Source organism: Pelophylax lessonae, assembly GCF_965119305.1.
Source record: "Pelophylax lessonae genome assembly, chromosome: 2".
In the NCBI taxonomy this organism is placed as follows: Eukaryota; Metazoa; Chordata; class Amphibia; order Anura; family Ranidae; genus Pelophylax; species Pelophylax lessonae.
The window spans coordinates 53691391-53706818 of record NC_138769.1 but is presented as its reverse complement, the minus strand read 5'-3'; the positions used below and the strand labels follow the sequence as shown (position 1 = coordinate 53706818).

Sequence of the window (15428 nt, the reverse complement as noted above, 5' to 3'; positions counted from 1 at the left end):
TCTTGGAACTGCACTAAAATCACAAAAAGAGCATGCCAGCTTCCTGTATCCCCGTAAACAAATACAAATTACAAGCTTTTAACTATCCATTACATCCTTTAAGTAGGACCCTCACATCTCAATCTTCGGATTAATTCATGCTTTGCAGCATTTATTTATTTTTTATTTATTTCAGGTACTTATATAGCGCTGTCAATTTACGCAGCGCTTTACATATACATTGTACATTCACATCAGTCCCTGCCCTCAAGGAGCTTACAATCTAAGGTCCCTAACTCACATACATACACAGTAGGGCCAATTTTTTTTATACAGGATCCAATTAACCTACCAGCATGTCTTTGGAGTGTGGAAGGAAACCGGAGTACCCGGAGGAAACTTACGCAGGCACAGGGAGAACATGCAAACTCCAGGCAGGTAGTGTCGTGGTTGGGATTCGAAACAGCGAACCTCTTGCTGCTAGGTGAAAGTGCTAACCACTACACCACTGTGCTGCCCAATGCAGAGGGTAAGCCTCAGCTAGCTGACACATTTCAAGGGACAAGCCCTCTTCCTCAGAGCTCTTTATGCCCCCAGCTGCCCTTTCTCCTCATTTTCTAAAACAGGAACTCTCATGTAGCTTGATCTCTTCTGTTTAGAGGAGACTCGGGTAAAGAGATCATGAGACGGTGATTGTCAGATACATCATCAGACTGAAGCATGTTAACTGCATAAGAGATGACATTTCAAAAAATCCAGATTCTCCTGTTTACCAAGCTGGTATCAGTCATCCTAATACATAGGCAGGTCATTAGAAATGCTAAAACTGGACGGTGTTGAGAGTTGGCTAGCAGTTTGTGAATGATCACATCTCCCAGAGCCAGGAATCCAAGAGGTAGAAAGTGGGAAAACTGTTGGGAAAAATACACTGGCTGCTATTACTGGCTCTGAAAATTAAAGATGCCTTTGTATAAAGATCAAACCTCCTAGCTTTAGAAGTTTCTGAATCATTGATTTGAGAAAAAAAATATACATGAGTTTCCTTCATGATAGTTATTTTTTAGAGACCTTTTAAATAAACAAAAATCTTCCGAAAAGATTACAAGTAGCTTAGGCAAGTTCAATACTTGTAAAACCCTCCTTGAGCCGATCCTGGATGCTGCCATATTAGTTTGGGATATTGTCAGACTCAGAGCGGTTAATCAAATGACACTCTATAGTCTTCCCCTCCCTCTCACCAACGACCGCTAATTAACGCAAAGCTCCGGTCTGGAAAAAAAATTAAAAATAAGTCCGCTACACATACAGTAGCCTGTCCAGGCATCCGGCGATGTCGGAAGCCCAAGCTGATACGTCATTCAGGTGCAGGCGCTGGCATTGTAAGTAAGAGAAACCGACAGTGTCAAGTTTCCCACTGCGCATGCGCGAGTTGCGCTGCACTTTCTGAATGGTCCTGAGTCGACGTCTTCTGGGGCCTCTGTGTGTCCCAGAAGGCAGCGGGGTTACGGAGAAGGGGCCAGAAGTGGGAGCAGGTACTTTTTCAAAACCAGGTACCCGCTTCTTTCCATAAAATGCCAAATGTGGCAGTGGAGGGGGGCAGAGCGCGAACAAGCAGAACTTCCCCTACCTGAGCCCCCTCTTGATCCAGCTATGTGCACAAGAGCCTTGGCTGTCCCGAGACTCCCTCTCCTCATTGGCTGAGACAGCAGTGGGAGCCATGGCTGTCAATTATAGCCAATGAAGAGAGAGTAGGATCGAGCCGCGGCTCTGTCTCTTATGGAGGCATAGAGCAGGGCTCAGGAGCGAGCACGCCACAGTGCCCAGCAAGTGGTTTGCATTTGGGGGGCACTGGTCAAGGGGGAGGAGCCCAGAGTGTGTGTGGGTGACCTGAGAAGAGGAGGATCGGGCCTGCTCTGTGCAAAACCATTACACAGAGCAGGTAAGTATCAGGTTTATTATTTAAAAAAAATTAAATCAAAAAAAGACAGACCTTTTAATACCACTTCAGGTTTTCCTACAGTAGTCAAACTTTGTTTTAAGTTTAAAGGCACATTCCAATTGATTACCATTTTTTTAGTGGGTGACAGTATCCCTCCTAATGCTGTATCTTCCTATAAACCAGCATATATGCTCGTTCTTACCAGAAATGTAGAGCTCAATTGACTGACCTCTGTTTCCTTTTTCTTTTAGGCAAAATATAAAGGAAAGAATTGTTATATAACAGATGCCATGTTATGGATTGAGTCCACGGGAGAAGAAACTTTGTATAAGAAGCTAAAATCCCAGGAAAAATCCCAAGAAAAAATTCGTAATCGAGTCCTACAGACATTCTTCACAGAGTGTAGGTGACTGTACCCAAATGAAATGTATAGTGTACGAGGTTTGTAGGTGATCTTTTTTTTAAACGTTCTGTTCTGTAGGTAAAATGTTTTTTACTTTAATGCATTCCCTGCATTAAGAAAATAAAAAAACGTTTCACCACCTGTCCCCCCCCACCCCCCTTCCAACCGCTAAACACCTACCTGAGCCCGCGTTTGATCCAGCGCTATGCCTGGCTGCATTTCTTCCCTCCCCTCTTCCTGCTCTCACAGGTTTCACTGAAAGCAATGGGAGTCGTGGTCTATCAAACCCTGTGAGGAAGGAGCAAGGGGTGGGTACAAGCCGCTCTGTACGCATCTATGGACACACAAATCTTGTTTGCTGCAATTTTGGGTCAGTTCAAAAACAAAATGCACCAAAAACACACTTCCTCCAAATGCATTGAAAACGCAGCAAGAATGCATTAACCCCTTAGCGCCGACGAAACGCAAAAATAACCGGCCTCGGCTTTGGGGGGTTGTCCTGGGGTGATGCCTGCAGCTAGAGGCATCACCCCGGTATTGTTGTTTAGAGCCGACAGTTGGCTTTCTTGTAGAGACAACCGATATGGCTCAGCAGCCGCTCGGCTGTCATTACAAGGAGCTGGAGGGGACATCCCCTCCCATCGCCTGCTGCAGCTCACCCGGGTCTTCCATTCCAACGGGAGACTTGAGCGACCAGCCAGCATGTCCACCGGATGGTCGAAAACCCGAACAAAGCTGAATTCAGCTCTGATCAGGTCTCAGATTGTAAAAACTCAGAAGCAATGTCATAACATCACTTCCGGGTACTGGAGCCTTAAAGGGGCCAGATCTAAAAAAGAAAAAGACAGCATTCAAAACAGTCAAACTTGGCATTTTGAATGCTTTTAAGTGCGGAGGAGGGATTTGGGGTCTTCTAGACCCCCGATTCCTCCATAAAGAGCACCTGTCACTGCCTATTACTGTTAGTGTCCATTCACATTGATTCGACTTGTCAGGCGACTTGTCAGCCTGACAAGTCGCGGTCCTCATGCTCCCACTGTGTAGTACATGAGCCGTTCTAATAGGAACGACACAAGTCGCTCCGACTTAAAAAAAGGGTCCTGTACTACTTCGGGGCGACCTGGAGGCGACTTGCATAGACATTCATGTTATGAAGTCCGTGCAAGTCGCACTGCACGTGACTTCACAGGTCGCCCCCCTAAGTCGGAGCGTCCTAATGTGAATGGGGGCTTACAAGGGATGTTTACATTCCTTATGACAGCAATAAAAGTGATCAAAAAAAGAATAGTGTTAAAAAAAAAAAATTAAATAAGAAAAGAAAAAAAACTTTAAGGCGCCCCATCCCTCCGTGCAACAATCGCCATATCATATATATAATGTTTGGGGTTTTTAAGTAATGTTGTAGCAAAAAATACAGATTTTTAAATTGTAAGCAACAAATGTCAGAAAAAGGCTTAGGCTCCAAGGGGGTAATAACGCACCTGTTAAGTCATGTGATTTAAAAATCACATCCAGAACGTATGAAAAACAAACCATAAGCGCAGTAATATTGCTGTAAAATCGGCACAAATTTGCCGCTAAATCGCATGCGTTTTTGGCACCATTTTCGCCACTTTTTTCTCTTTTTTGGCAAAATGCTGATAAACACTGTTTCGGTGGCCGAAATTTTGGTGCTTCTCTATCTTTTCCATAAATAAGAGTTGTTTTTGACTATCCAAAATAGGCTTACTTGAGAATTCCCCTTTTATGTTGTAAGTGCTGCCTTTCTTCTGGTCATCTTTGCACAACTTCATGGATTCCCTGCATGCTTTGCAGCTTTCTCTTCTACTTATTCCCTTGCTTTACTTACTAATCCGAAGGACCACATATCCCATGATATCTTGCTGCCTGCAGGCAAGCCATGATCCCCATACTGACTCTGCCTCGTGAAACTCCTTCTCTCAACACCTCTGTAGTTCGGATGTCCAGGCTCTGTGAAATGTGTGACACAGCAGTGCCTACTCACAGGGCATAGTGACTACATGTCACAGAATTCAAGAAGGAAGTAAATGTGTGGGATTCTTTACACCTTTTCAAACTTTAAGAACTTAAAGATAAACAGGAGTTGGCTAGACATTTAAATTCAACATGAAAATGATTTTACAATTTGAATATAGATACACTTTAAAAGATAAGCAGCTTTCTCTGCCACCATATGTTGTCAGTCCTGGGTACATTATGAATGTGAAAACAGGTCTAAAGAGGTGTTAGAGAAAACCTGCTTTAAAGGCAGTATGTTTACTATGTTACAGGTGCTCCCTAAGAGTCCATTCAGACTAGCACGACTCGCCTGACAAGTCGCGGCTGGTCGCTCGCCATTGAGTAGTACAGGACCCGTTCTAATAGGAGTGACACAAGTCGCTCCGACTTAGAACAAGGGTCCTGTACTACTTTGGGGCGACCTGGAGGCAACTTGCATTGACTTCAAATATATTAAGTCCGTGCAAGTCGCGCCGAAGTTCACAGGTCGCCCCACAAAGTCGTGTCGCACCAGTCGGAATGGGCTGTAATTGGTGTCTGTCACCAAATAGATTACGAATTTTAAGTAATTCTAAAGACTCACTTTTTTTTAATAACCGATGTCCTGCTTTCCTGCTCTGTGCAATGCTTTGGCATGGAGCAGCCCTGATCTTCCTCTTCTCGAGTTCCACGTTGGCACTCCTGGCTCCCCCTAGCCCCCCCCCGACACGTGCCTCTATAGCCAGCCACTTGCAATGGGGGGCACATGTGCATGCTCACCATAAGATACACAGCGCGGCTTGGCCCCGCTCCTCACTGGCTGTGATTGACGGCAGCAGGAGCTCCTGGCCGCTGTGTCTGAGCCAATGAGGAGAGAGGGAGAGCTTCTGCGCACATCAATGGATCGGGCTTCGGTCTCGGGTAATTTTTTTTGGAGGGGGGGGGGGGTGTGCCAAAGGGTGGGTATTTAGGTTTTGTTACCCTATTTCATAGGATATACAGAATATTTTGCATGATATGCTGCTTTGCCATTCAGTTATGGAAAATGTTGCACTGCCAGTTGTGAGATTTGTCTGTCCTATAATGTCTGTGTTTAGATCTAGGTTACAGGATTACAAAATGGTTTAATTTATTTATTTGAAACATTTTATGGGGACATGAACACTCATTTTTTTTTTCCCCTCCAATAGATGCCTTTTTTTTTATTAAAATGGCAGAAGACCACAGAAAATTGTCTGAAGAGTTTCAAATGCAAGTGTGTGAAATATGTGAAGGGGTAAGAGACTGCCTTTTTCTTTTACTCTTCACCCAAGCATGATCTAGCATTGTGAAAAATTATCTTTAATTTGGCTACTGAGTCAAACAAAAGAACAAAAAATGTATTCAGTGCATTTCTGCAGTATATGCAAATGTTCCATGGTTTTTCTGTTTAAAATGCTTATAGTAAAGAAAATCCTGCTAGGAATTCGGTGAGCTTGCAAAATGTCTGTATCCTACTAAGATCCTCTGTCCTTCATCTCTCAATTCCATTATTTTCATTGGTTAAATGTCTCCCGTTTTGTGCTTTTCAACAGGAATCAGAAGAGCATAGGGCTATTGGCAAGTCAGAGTTTGAAAAAGAGCAATATGATATGGCAGAATATGCATACACCACAGCTATATATTTCAGGTAACGTAACTGTATTCATTTGGTGTGATTACTTTTATTGCCGAAAGTAAACTGGTCACAAGCCTGGGCAATTCAAACTGAGCACATAATGATAATAATGCATAGGCTGTGGTTACCTTCATTGAAAACTTCATTGTAAATCAGTTGGCAGATACAAAGGTAATTTTGATATTTTTTTTTTTTTTTTTTATAAATATCAATCTTGGCCACATCTTTTCTCAAACCTTCCTTTTACTCATTTAGAACCTCACCTGTTGTGTTTTTTTTTTTTTTTTTCAATCATTTTTATGAAGTTTTTTTTTCTTTCCAAGATATAAAAAGAAATACAAAATATAGCAACAACCGTAATTATCTACTGTTGGATACACAGCAACATTGCAACACATAAGGCAACAAGTAACAAAGTTGGTCTGCCTATTATTTTCATTTAGGCCATGGGTGTCCAACCTTTTGGCTTCTCTGGGCCACAATGAGTGTGAAGAAATTTTCTCGGGCCGCATATAAAATATATACTATAGTTAAGGTATATGAGTAATAAAATGCCGACGCGCCCTTCCCGCACCGCCGCGCCCCCCGCACTAATTTAACACAACTAGAGGATGATCAAATTAAATCTCTGTATACAGAGGTTTACTTCTTCTGAGAGATAATAAAGGAACACTCTAACCACCATGACCACTTCAGTGACTTGAAGTGGTCATGGTGGTAGGAGTCAGAAACACTGCACATGCTCGCCTCCCCCCCCAACCCCCCCCCCCCCCCCTCTGAGGCAGCCTCTGCCTACAGTTTGAAGCTGCTGTGGCCATGCCCCCGACCCGACTTCCTTCCTTCCCAGCAAAAAAAATAAGTTGTCAGGGGGCAGTGGGCCGCATTGCCTGCGGTTCTGGGCCGCAAGTTTGGACATGCCTGATTTAGATTCAAGGTAGTTGGTGTATGCCAACTCACACCAGTTCTATGATGTGGAGGACCCTGTTTGGGAGGGAAACATCGCCTTTCCAAGTAGAAAATCTAAAAGCCCTTAAAACCCAGGGCACCATTAGTACTGAACTTCAGTGAAAAGCTCTATATAACAGCAATTCTACCATCTTATAACCAGTAACATCATTTGGCCAGATCCAAACATCTGCTTGACCAGATATTTGGGTCCAGAGACCCCTCTACTAGTACCAGGAGTAACATGTACATAGAAAATGAAATAAGGAAGTCAAAGAAAAGAGAGATACTGGAGGAGAATGGAAAAGCGAATAGTAGGTCTAAGGAAGAAAAGAAAGGAAGTGATTCTGCACAGGGGTCAGACTCTCTCGAGCCAGGGGGTCAACTCCGCATGTCTGTTACCTCACCTGTTTTTATTCTGGCTGCCTCTGGTGCAGAGTGGAAAACTGTGCTGCTTTGTAAAATGATTTTAATTCTTCATTAAAAAAAAAAATGAAAATAACAAACCTGCAATGCACAATTATTTTGCACAGAGCAGCCCCGATTCTCCTCCTATCGAGTCCCCTGCTGGTGCTTCTGGCCCCTTCCTTCTGCTGAGTGCCCCCATAGCAAGTCCCTTGCCGTGGGGGCACTGGTACATGCTCGCTCCCAAGCCCTGTTCTGTGTGTCCATACAAAACACAGAGCAAGGCTTGGGCCCGCTCCCTTGTCACTGGCTCTGATTGAAAGCAGTGAATTATGAGTTTGTGGGCCTCTCGTGCACATGGCTGGATAAAGATCAGATTCAAGTAAGTATTTAGGGGGGCTGCTGGGGGAGCTGCATACAGAATGTTTTTTATCTTACTGCATAGAATGCAGAAAGGTATAAAATCTTCTGCCTTTTACAACCACTTTAATTTTTTCCCCTTCTCTTCCCTTCCCCACTGTGCCTCTGAACCTTTATTGGAAGGTATTGCAGTTCTTTCACACTTCCTGTTTGCAAATGCCAAATCCCCCACAAGACCCACTTGTCTTGGACCCACATCTTGGACATTCCACCTGGTTTCATGGGCTACTTGCTGTTGTGCCCTATGTGGAGCATACAGCTTCCATAGAGCAAGTTGTATCTGAATTAGAATTACTGTAGAGCCTACCTCCTTTGCACACTGAATGCTAGGAAAAGAGTGCAGTGTTGTTTCTCAATGATTACAACTGACTTGCTATGTTTTCTGTTGCATTAGGTAAAAATGTTTGCTGAATTATCAATTTATACATAAATTGAGATTATATATAAGGGAAGCTCAAACTAGTGTCTGTGCAAATGTAATGTGGACTGCAAAAACACAAAAGCATCTGGTTTACGGTCTGCTTCCTTTTAGGAAATGTTGTGTGTATTCGTTTAGACAGGCATGATGTCTGCCTAACGGCAATCAGTGTTTATGGGTGTTACTGCAGTGATGTGCTTGTTCCACCTTTCTCCTCCCATAGGCCAGACTATATTTTTCCGTACTAATTTTTAACCAGTCTTGCATTTTTAGGCATGCTATGTACAGCCAAAAATACTTTACCAGAGTACACATTGAATACTGTTTTCCCCCACCCGCTTTACTGGCAATTCCCAGCTTCCAACACGACAGTCAAGAGTTGGGTACAACACACTCTAGTCCCCTGGTCCCGAACACATGGGCCACCAGCTATCTGTGTGTGCCCTGCGTGCTGTTGGGCACTATCAAGGCAGCAGTGTGGAAGCGGGGTCCCAGGCGCTGGTATGCTCTCTGGGTGGTTGACTTTCACTCCCATGACCACTGACTTTGGCGGGAGGGGTGATGTGGGTTAACAAACTTTTACTGCCACTGACCACCTATGAAGGTGGGGGAAGGGGTTATCTTTCACTGACACTAACCACCAATGAAGGTGGGGGAAGTGGTTATCTTTCACTGCCAGGGTGGTGGGAGTAACTAAATTTCACTGCCAGCGACCACCAATGGGGCTGCACCAGTGCTGAAGGCTTTTAACATTGTGTCCACTGACACCATTATTGGGATTGGTTATCGCATCTACTAATACCAGTGTTGAGGGGTTTATTATTTCTGGCACCACTGTATGGGGTTGTTATTGCACTCACTGACTCAAGTGTTTATTGTTGTTTTTGCACTTACTGACACCAATGCTGGGGTTTATTATTGTGTCCAATGACACCAATGCTGGGATTTTTGTACTCCCAACCTCTTCAGTGTGCCTTGCTATACACTACAAAAATCCAGCAGGATCTAAGATGTGGAAACACTCTTCAGTGGCATGATTCAGAGTTACAAAGTAATATTATGTCATTATCATTACTTTGTAATTACCCTTTTCTATGCAGCTTCAGATCAAAGGAATCAGCTTCAAACAATGTCAGTTAAAGCAACTTTACAAATGTTTTTTTAAATTTTTTTGTTCATTTAAAAACCCTCGTAACTAACTTCTCCCCTTTTAAAGGCAGAAGGTTTTTATGTGTGCGACAGCCCCCCTAATACTTACCTGAGCCCCATCTCGATCCAATGATGTTGCACAAGTGCCTTGCACAAGAGCCTTGGCTGTCCAGGACTCTCCTTACTCGTTTGCTGAGCCAATGGCGCCCGCTGCTGTCAGTTAAAATCAGCCAATAAGGAGAATGAGGGGGCAGGGACGAGCTGCAGCTATGGTGCCACCATAGCAAGCTGCTTGCTGTGGGTGCACTCAGCAGGAGGGAGGGGCCAGGAGCGCCAGCGAGGGACCCAAGGAGAGGAGGATTTGGTCTGCTCTGTGCAAAACCACTTTACACAGCAAGCAAGTATAACATGTTTTGCTATTTTCCAATAAAAAAAAAAAACCAAGACTAACATCACTTTAAGCTATTCTTTTTATCTTTGTGACACTGCTCTGCATCTTTTCCTTTTCTAGTCCTGAAAACTACGTCCTGTTCAGCAATCGAGCGCTGTGCTATATCCGGATGAAGAGATACGGGTAAGTTCAAATTAAAAAGTTGTATGTGATCTTGATAACATCTAGTGATAGTTGTGTGGTTGATTTTGTCTACAACTACATTCATAATGCTTTTGAGTCCTTTTTTTGTTCTTTTTTTATATATGTTTGGGTTTCTCTAAAGTGACCCTGTCATTCGAACATTAAAAATGAACCACTTCTTGCCAGTAAGACGTCATATGACGTCATTAGGTTGAAGGGGTAATATCTGCATGATGCCTGCAACTACAGGCATCATTCAGATATCTTTCATTTCAGCCAGCGATTTCCTCACACGTAAAAGCCACCCTAGCGCCCCAATCCCGCCAAACTCCGGTGCCTTACCTGGCTCTCCCGTGCGATCGGGAGGCTGGATTAACGATCCAGCGGGGGCGCCAGGATACCATTGAGCACCCCGGCCATCTTTATGATCTCTGGAAAGCAGAGATTGATGAGTGTTGTTTTTTTTTGTTTTGTGTTTTTTCTCATGCTTTCCAGTGTAGTGTCTCATTGACCCCAGATGTCTCCATAAAGAAGACCTGTCACGCCTTATTCCTATTACAGGGGATGTTTACATTTCTTGTAATAGGAATAAAAGTGATCAAATAAAAATTAAAGGGACAGTGTAAAAATAAAATAAACATTTACAAATGCTCCTGTCCCCTCGTGCATGCAGAAGCGAACACATACGTAGGTTGCGCTAGCGTATGTAAACGGCATTCGAACCACATGTGAAGTATTGCTGCGAATGTTAGAGTGAGAGCAATAACTCTAGCACAGGACCTCCTCTGTCACTCTACACTGGTAACCTGTAATCCTTTTTTTAAAATGTTGCCTATAGAGATTTTTAAGTACCGAAGTTTGATGCCATTCCATGAGTGTGCGCAGTCTTAAAGCGTGACATGTTTGGTATCTATTTACTCTGCGTAGCATCGTCTTTTAAATTCTAAAAAAAAAAATTGGTATACATATAGTGTTTTTTTTTTTTTTTTTTTTTTAATTCATGAGTGTTTTTTTTCCCCCAAAAAAATTAAAGTTTGAAAAATTGCTGCGCTAATACAGTGTGACATAAATTGCAACAACCGCCTTTTTTTTTTAGCTAGGCCTAGGGTCTCTGCTAAGACAAAAAAGGAAAACAAAAAGTATATAATGTTTGGGGGTTCTGAGTAATTTTCTAGCATTTTTTGTTTGTAGGAGAGGAATGCCGGAATTGGCCAGGTATGGAAGTGGTTAAGCCATCTTTCTGCAGCTCTGTTGCTGCCTATCCGCAATGTGTGGATAAATCCCCTTCTGGCTTTGCAGTGTCTGGTGATGAGCGCCTTAGAGAGAAACTTCACTGTCACAAAGTTTAGCAGAAAGTAACAGTGCAGGTGTAACGCAATGCAAGTGGAAGCAGAATCATCAGCACCAGATGAGGCAATAGTATAGTAAATACCAACTTAGATTTGCTTCTCCCTGCACAGAGCTGTTTTTTGTGAATGATTTTTGAAACATTGACTGCTGATTGGTTTTTACTTGCTGGTGTAATACTACATTTCTTTAAATTTGTATTTTTTTAGTCAAGGCACCCTTTACAACTTTGCACAATCTCAAGGCAGCCTGATCAAAAAAGTAAAAATAAAAACCAAACGAATAGGCTTATATATATTGCAGCAGCATCCACACGCATAGGACACTGCACAATAGAGGTGATTTATTCTTACGAATCAAAAACCTATTCTATTGTGGTAATGGCTAATCAGCTTTTCTCTTTGTAAGGCCCCTTTCACACGGGCCTTCTGATCTGCCTGTCAGTTTTTCAGGTGGCCCTAATCAGATGCTCCATGCATCCCTATAGGGCAGCGGGTGTCAGCGGAGACATCTCCGCTGACACCCACTGCTATCCGATTCCGATCCTGCCCATGAAATCCGGACGGATGGAAACCCTATTTCTCTGTTGCTCATTGACAGACGCAGGACTCATATCTTGATATCTGTAGGGTATTGCTGCCCCTTACATGAGTAGGGCACTAGGCGGAAAAAAATCTGGCTACACCTATGGGCAGTCCCCAGGGGGTAGTATACCCTCTCTCTTCCTGCTATAGGATGTCAGTTTTTCTCTGCCTAGTGAGGGTTAAGGGCCTAAGTTCTTTGCTGGGATCTCTGTTCCTGGCAAGCTTTTTAGATTATTCCTTTTTTTTAGCTGGCTTTTTTCTCTGGATTGTTCCTGTGAGATCTACAAGCAATTATGCCGGATCTGGCTGATGGGCTGGATGTTGAGATCCAGTGGTCTCCGCGCCAGCCTACGATCGTGCGCAGGCCCTAGCTCCGCGCTGGGTCGGCAGCGACATAGTCCCACTGGACGGGGACTGGCCCGCGAGTTAAACGCCTCGCCGGGTCTGTGGCCAAGTTGCAGCGTTCCTATTGGCCAACATCCCCCCCCCACTACGGCGGCGAGGGGTTCTGTCAGGAGTTGGCGCCCGCCTGTTCCGGTATGGTGAGTATATGTTCCCCCTTTTCCTCATGTCGGGTTCTGGGGTGGACGCGGGCCCCTCCCTGGGACTGTCGGACCCCCGTTTCCCCCTCTGTTCCACTGTGCACCCCCACCTAATATGCCCCCCTCATGGGGGGTCTCTGTCGCTAATGGGGATGTAGGGAGCCTGGATCTACATTGCAGGCTGCTAAGGGGGCGGGGGGCTGGCGGGTCCCGCTGGTGCGGACGGACGTTGTGCGGGGGGGTTCCTACCTGGCTCCCCAGGGCACACCTGCCGGTCGTTTGTCTGTCAGTCAGGAGGGGGGCCCCCCTTTACCGCCACAGGCCGCGTAGGGCTGCCATTTTCTTGAAGCCCCCGTGTGCTCTGCATTGCGGCGGCCATCTTGGTACACCCAGCTTGGTTTTTTCCTCAGAGCTGGGATACTGTGGGAGTTCCTGGAGGCGTGTAAGGGGGTGGAGCCCCTCCCTAGACCCGGGAACACCGCTCTGCAGGCCTTCCTTTTGAGAGGACGATCGCTGCTGAGAAGACATCCTGGGACTCCTGGTGCATCTTACTGTGGGTGGTGAGCCTTGGGGGGGTCTCTCTCTCTCTCTCTCTGTGGGGGTTTCTAGGAACGCTGCCGGATCACTAGGGGCGCTGTAGCGCTGGGAGAAATTTTCAAAATATTTTGCCAACGGGTTCCTCTGGACTACCATGGACCATGCTGAACATGTGTCCCCACCTGATCCCCTAGAGGTGACCGCAGGGCCCTCCGATTCCCAGCTCACTATAGATGCACTTTCGGCGGTCCTGGAGTCGTTTGTGTCCCGGGTGGAGGTGGCAAATAAGGGGCGAGGTGATAAAAAACGTCCCCAGCCTACCCCTGTCTCGTCTGATGCCTAGGATTTGGAATCTGAACCAGTCGCTGCTGACACAGGTCTCCCTTCCGGGGGTTCTGCTGTCTCGCACCCCGTCTCCTCTGGTAGTGAGGATGACCTTTCTGCCTCCGCTGTCGCGCAAGACAAGGCGCTGGTGAACGCACTGATTGTGTCTGTCCGTGATACCCAAAGGTTGCCTTTGGCACTCGCAAGCCCTCCTGGGTGACAAAGGTTTTTCCTTTTCCCGCATGCTTTGACGATGTCATTAAAAAGAAACCTCCCTTTGAAAATATTAGGGAGGTTCCCCTACTTACCTTGTCCCAGAAGGTGGCCTTTTTGGTTGCTATTACTTCTGCGTGCAGGGTGTCGGAACTGGCTACGTTATCCTGTCGTTCCCCCTATCTGGTGGTTTATAGGGATAAAGTGGTTCTTCGTCTGGATCCGTCCTTCCTTCCTAAGGTCGTCTCCGGTTTTCACTTAAATGAGGATATCCTGTTGCCTTCCCTGTGTCCTAAGCCAAGCCATCTGAAGGAATTTGCACTGCACACCTTGGATGTGGTTCGGGCAATCGGGGTGTACCTGGCCACTACTGACTCTTTTTTCGTGAGTCCGATTCGCTCTGTGATCACGGATGGCCCTAAAAAAGGGTTGCCTGCATCTGCTGCGACTATTTCCAGATGGATTAGGCAGACGGTAGTGCAGGCTTATTCGAATAAGGGTCAGGTTCCTCCTTTCCCTGTTGGGGCGCACTCTACTCGGGCACTTAGCGCTTCCTGGGCTTTCCGTCATCAAGCATCTGTACTTCAGGTTTGCAAGGCGGCTACCTGGTCTTCTGTTGATACCTTTACAAAGTTTTATAAGGTTGATGTGCTGGCATCTGTGGATGCCTCTTTTGGCCTCAAGCTTTAGCAGGCTGCTGTTTGAGGGGACCCTTGGTCTACCTCGGGGGTTCTGTTTAGGTTTTCAGGTGCGTCTCATCTTCTTGTTCCGATGAGTCCTATGCTTCCTGGTTGGCTATGTTTTTGGCCTTATGGAATGTTTTCTTCTGCTATCCCACCCCTCAATTAAGGCACTGCTTTGGGACGTCCCTACGAATATCAAGATATGAGTCCTGCGTCTGTCAATGAGCAACAGAGAAAACTGGATTTTTGACTTACAGTAAAATCCTTTTCTCTTAAGCTCATTGACAGACGCAGCACTCGCCCCTCTTTATTGGAGTTGGGTTGGTGTGGTGTCTCTGACTCTGTTTTGTTACATAACTGACATCCTATAGCAGGAAGAGAGAGGATATACCCCCTGTGGACTGCCCATAGGTGTAGCCAGAACTCTTTTTCTGCCTAGTGTCCTACTCCTGTAGGGGGCAGCAATACCCTACGGATATCAAGATGAGTCCTGCGTCTGTCAATGAGCTTAAGAGAAAAGGATTTTACGGTAAGTCAAAAATCCAGTTTTTCCATCCATCTGGAGGATCGGATCGGATGAGAACGGACAGGCCGTCCGTTCTCATCCGATCTCCCATAGAGGAAAGTGGTGATCTGACAGCTCCATCTCTGCACACAGAGCGGAGATGGCAAAATCCCCCGCTGAGCAGAACGGACTCCATCGGGCGGTGCGCCCGTGTGAAAGGGGCCTAAGGTTTAATTTTAGTCAGGATCCATTCGCTCGCCCATCCAACATGGGGGCTTACACGGGTACCTGGGAACATATCTGAACACCACACAAATAATAATCCAGATCTATTCAATGCTTAATTTCCAGTATACAAACTTTGATGTGAAAGCAAGTGGGCAGGTATAATATGGCCCTTTCACCAGTAAAAATTATACACGTTGACTAAAGGTGTATGCATTGTAGCTTATTCATGTCATTAAAATCTTCCACAACACTGGTGATTGTTTTTAATTTCCTGTGAGAAATAATCCTATTATCCTAAGCTTATTGCATCCCCACACTACGATGTCCAGCTTTATTATCTTAGTTACATTTGTCAAGAATATACGCTCAAGCAGAACATAGAGAGGCTGGGAAACAGACAAAGCGACAGAGCAAAACAGAGAAACTTAAGCCTCGTACACACGCAACGATTGTTGGCCGACCGATCGGCCGTCTTTTGTCCAGTGTTGTTGTGTTGGTTGAAATGTGCTATAGACTGCACACAAATTTTTTCGGCCAACAACAACCAACTTCAGAAGTGATGTCATGTGCTGGTTTAC

General features: G+C 45.2%; 1 protein-coding gene across 2 annotated transcripts in view; it reads left to right on the top strand.

The window, feature by feature from the left end:
- TTC3 (tetratricopeptide repeat domain 3) overlaps window positions 1-15428 on the top strand; it is a 456491-nt gene that overhangs the window by 269677 nt on the left and 171386 nt on the right. The window contains exons 2-5 of one of the 2 annotated variants that reach the window (XM_082245196.1): window positions 2183-2320; window positions 5510-5595; window positions 5894-5988; window positions 9825-9887. In XM_082245196.1, the coding sequence (XP_082101322.1) occupies window positions 2209-2320; window positions 5510-5595; window positions 5894-5988; window positions 9825-9887 (356 nt within the window). In that variant the 5' untranslated portion in view covers window positions 2183-2208. Of the gene's footprint in view, window positions 1-2169; window positions 2321-5509; window positions 5596-5893; window positions 5989-9824; window positions 9888-15428 lie in introns of both variants that reach the window. The other variant, XM_082245195.1, reaches the window with a different exon arrangement.